The sequence below is a fragment of the Hylaeus anthracinus genome, unplaced genomic scaffold (assembly GCF_026225885.1).
Source record: "Hylaeus anthracinus isolate JK02 unplaced genomic scaffold, UHH_iyHylAnth1.0_haploid 10052, whole genome shotgun sequence".
NCBI classification, from domain to species: domain Eukaryota; kingdom Metazoa; phylum Arthropoda; class Insecta; order Hymenoptera; family Colletidae; genus Hylaeus; species Hylaeus anthracinus.
In genome coordinates this window covers 1-4,632 of record NW_026533269.1, presented here as the reverse complement: position 1 = coordinate 4,632, position 4,632 = coordinate 1, and the positions used below count along the sequence as shown (strand labels likewise).

Here is a 4,632-nt window from a genome sequence, read left to right as displayed (position 1 = left end):
TGAGGGTGTATTGTTTCTATGGTGTTTCTGTATTCTTACTTTTTATTTGGTGAAGTCGAAGTCACCTTTTTGGGGTTGTAGAGAACGAAGAGGACCAAATTTGAAAGAATTACTGAATTAAAATTGTCACCTGTCCGACGAATTACCACCTTCCTGCTTGAAATGGGTTCCTAGGTATTTTTAGATGCACGGGATCGTCGTTGAATAGGAAATGGGAGAGGATGTAATTCCACCCCCATCGAAGGAAATTTTCTGTATTATGGGTTTTTGCAGTTTTCTTTGGTCAAGAAGTTGAGTTTGTTGAGGGTGTATTGTTTCTATGGTGTTTCTGTATTCTTACTTTTTATTCGGTGAAGTCGTAGGCACCTTTTGGGGGTTGTAGAGAACGAAGAGGACCAAAAGAATTACTGAATTAAAATTGTCACCTCTCTGACGAATTACTATCTTTCTGCTTGAAACTCATACCCATTTTGTGGGCATGAGTACAACATTCTTTCAGCTGTAATTTGATTGTTAATGCTGTAATTATAGATCTGCTGTGTGTATTTTTATCCCAAAAATGAAATGAAGTATTCCTGCCATTTTCTCAATGTGTCATGCTATCCCAATTTCGTAACATAATTCATCCATAAAGATGAAACTAAAAATGAACACGAAATTCCATCGTACTTGAAATAGATACAATCGCCTACTTTAATTCACGGTTAAACCTGATTACTGTTATTATGTTAATTAGGTATTTATTGATGTCATTTGAATTGTCAAATTTGGAACGTATGGGCAAGGTATGTCCTCCGTCTGTTCCCTTTCAAAGGTTGTCTTATATATTTCATTTTTTATGATCCATGAATGGTACTTTTTTTACTCTGAATTGAAAAATGCAAAAAAGAAACTAATTACAAAATACTGTAAACATGCGCAGGTATGCGTATGAACTTTATTTAGCTTCAGTTTTCAGGAAATGATGAAATTTGATATGGCGATTTCCGTATATGAGCCACTAAATATTTGTAAAAATTTGGTAAGTGTGGTAAGGTACTTTTATACGAAGGATCATATATTGTACCTATGGTATATAAGGTTTTAAGACTAAGAAAATGAATGTCTCATGTACACTTAAGTTTCAATGTTTGCCTAGTACCGATGAGTACAGTTATTCAAAGTCGTAAATTTGAATTGATATTAGAAATTTAAATATTCATGAAGTTTTACGAGCTCCCGCTCATTCGTAGACGGTTTTACTGTCTTGTGGATATCGCAAAAAGTAAATATCCTATTGTGTGGCTAAAGCACGAAGGTACGAAGTTTGTCTCCGATTGCAAGTTGGGGAAAAAGTTCGTAAAAATATATTTGAAAAATAAACAATTTTTAAGATCCCAATTACACAACCAAAATAGGTTCCAGTAAGAACAGGTTCGTAGTAAGAATAACAGATTCTCTAAAAAATACTGTTAAATCCAATTAACTTTGCAAATGTTAACTTGGTTGTGTATTATTCGAGTCAAACACTCCCCATTTTTAAACTCGTAACGAAATCCCAAATTCTAATAAGAAAAATCCTCCTCTATCCGCGACCAAAAAATAAAAATTCTACTTTCATGGCCAACAAATTAGTACATTTTTAAGGAAATCTATTTTCTCAATGTGACGTGCTATCCCAAATTCGTAACATAATTCATCCATAAAGATGAAACTAAAAATGAACTCGAAATTCCATCGTACTTGCAAAACAACCTTAATCCCAAATTCTAATAAAAAAATCTTCCTCCATCCGCGACCAAAAAATAAAAATTCTACTTTCATGGCCAACAAATTAGTACATTTCTAAGGAAATCTATTTTCTCAATGTAACATTGCTATTCCAAATTCGTAACATAATTCATCCATTAAGATGAAACTAAAAGTGAACAAAAATTCCATCGTACTTGCAAAACAACCTTAGAGTTCCAACGCAACGTGCAAACAAGATAATTTGCAATTCCACAATCATCGATTGTAAATATCGTGCCGTTCGGTACAGTAAAAAGGTGCATGGACATAAATATTTACCAAAGTTGCACGTATTAAATAGGTCAGATAACAATCCGTTTCGCGAGCGATTCGAGTCCAACGCTATTCTATTCGGGCAGCGATTGCGCCGTACAGAGTAGTGGAGGCGTCGCGGGGGTAGAACAGCGCAGGGTGGGGGAACGGTATAAAAGCGCTCAGGTGAGGGGCGGAGGCCAGTTGACTTCGATCCGCCGAGCGCGACGTTACTGGCTCCAAGTACCGTGTTGCTCGCTTCTAACAACACTCATTGCGCCCGAAAACCCACTTCGTTCTTCGCTGCCACGAATCAACGGATCAAGTTCGACGATGTTTCTCGCGAGTGCAACAAGCTCGCGATAATAGAAACATCCGTGCACTGTGTAGTGTGTGTGAACGCGTTCGTGACCGAGAATCCTCGACACACAGAACGAAACAGAAAGCGAACTAAATAAATGAAAATATAGACACACCAGTGATTGGAATTAGCCGAATTGGAAAACAACGGGACGTTCAATCGGACCAGTCTCTCTCCGGTCTGTCTCTTTCGTGCGCTCCGGTGGGTTTGGTTCGATCGATAAATACTCGGGGTGCGTGTACCGTGCACCGCGACGTCCAGCAGGCAGATAACCGGGCAAGGTGTTTGCGTGATCGAATTAATCGACGACCCACATTTCGTCCACCTTATTTTTTCCCCGTAACGATCGAGTACACCGAATCGACCGGTGGTTCGAACGGAGAGAAATTGGGCGAGAGAAGTTGAACTCGCAGACATGAAAGCGATGGTGGTGAGCCCCGTGGGCGGCAGAGTGCCGCCGAGCCGCGGTGTCCTGCACAGTGGTCTCGGGATCAACGGGACTCGTCGCGATCTCGAAGCGGAAGAAGTAGCCGCCTACCTGACGAAACTGAGGTCCTTGGTCCCCGACATGCCCAGGAAGCGGAAGCTCTCGAAACTAGAGGTGATCCAGAGGGTGATCGAATACATCTGCGATCTCCAGACCACCCTCGAGGAGACGAACGTCCATCACGAGTCCAGTATCGCTAAGACGAGCCCTCGGCAGCCCCTCCAGCCGCTGTTGAACGCCACGACGTCCGTCCCGACGTCGACGACGTCGACGACCACCACGATGACCGGGCTGGTCGCGGAACGGTGACCTGCGTCGGCGGACGAGCTACACCAGTAAGGTCCAGGTCGCTCGAGCTTCTCCTCGAGGGCTGACGTGTGCTGACCACCGGGTCTCAACGTCGCTCGAGCCCGTTCTTCGAGTCTTCTTCGAGGGAAACCCATTCTTCTCGCCGCGTTCCAGGACAGAGTTGCGTTCGGCATTGTACAGAGCCCTCTAGGACCGGGACAAGCTTCTGGCGGGGGTGTATTGTGAAAACGGAAAGGAAAGGGAATGGATTTTTAGGTGTTCGGACTAGTGGGCATCCGGGGGTGCGTTCGACACCCGAAGCACACCTGAAAAGAAAGCAAGAACGAAGAAAAAGGAAGAAGAAGAAGAAGAAGAAGAAGAAGAAGAAGAAGAAGAAGAAGAATTGTAAAGCTGGCCTCTCGCGGCCGATCGAGCTTCTTTCTTCGTAGAAAGATGTAAATACTTGTACATAAACTCGCCGCATTCCTCGCACGACCTCTCTCATCGTAATCGACTCACTTCTACGTCCGCTGTTCCTTGAATACCTCCTCCTCCCCCTCCACTTGATCCTTGTAATCCTCTGCGACATCCAAGATCCTGGGTGGAGATCGGCGCCGGATTGGAAAACGCGTAGACTCCTGGGGCTACGATCGAAGGCACATTTCTAGAAGTAAAGAGACAGTTGGAAAGAATTGAATTTATTTTTACAAGGTTGCTTGTCTGTTTAAATCGAGGACTCAGGGATTCTTTGGTTTCTCGAGCTGTATAGAGGTCGTGCTTTTGTTAAGTACGTTTTAGCACGCGCGATTAGGTGTACCCAGGTGACAGTAATTATTAGACGGATCTAATACATCCGCGGATCTTTATGCATTTACAGAAAATTTGAGCGTGCAAGAATATAAAAAGTATCGAGAGTAAAGTTGATATTATAATATTTGCAGAGCAAAATAAATTCCTATTTAGGTTCAATTTTTTTTAGACACGTTTGCCAAGATTTTATTTCGCATAAAGATCCGCAGTCTAGTATTAGGTTGTCCCAAAAGTTTCGTTCGCTTTATTAATAAGTATTGGGCTGTCTGGAAAGTCCATGCCGATTTTTAGTAGGCGGTACAGGTCTGAATATATCGAAATGATTGAAAACAAATAACATATATATACATCCCTTAAACGGTGCAAAGGTTGTGGAACAAAATGGTAAATATATGATTCAATAAATATGCATCAATATTCAAATATGCCTTTGAATTTTTCTTAAAAATAGGCATGAATCTTTCCAGACAACCCAATAATACATGCACAATAGTTTATGTTTTATGTTACATTACAGAATTGTGTACGATTCATTTTGCTCCATTACTGTTACAACATGAATATCTATGAAATTAGATTGTCTATTTATATAAACACGACCACATAAAATAATTGAGTGCAACTCGCGAAAGAAACTTTTAGAACAACCTAATACTTTTAAAAA

The 4,632-nt window shown here is 41.3% G+C and overlaps 1 protein-coding gene across 1 annotated transcript; it reads left to right on the top strand.

Annotated features, from left to right (window-relative positions):
• The first annotated feature begins 2,213 nt into the window (after window positions 1–2,213).
• On the top strand, window positions 2,214–4,542 carry LOC128896494 (DNA-binding protein inhibitor ID-2-like). The gene has a single exon (XM_054159870.1). The coding sequence runs from the start codon at window positions 2,799–2,801 to the stop codon at window positions 3,177–3,179; it is 381 nt and encodes a 126-aa protein (XP_054015845.1). The 5' UTR covers window positions 2,214–2,798; the 3' UTR covers window positions 3,180–4,542.
• The last annotated feature ends 90 nt before the right edge of the window (window positions 4,543–4,632 follow it).

What these genes read in the sequence shown, in the direction of transcription:
- LOC128896494 (XM_054159870.1), top strand. Translation starts at nt 2,799, where the DNA reads ATGAAAGCGATGGTGGTGAGCCCCGTGGGCGGCAGAGTGCCGCCGAGC.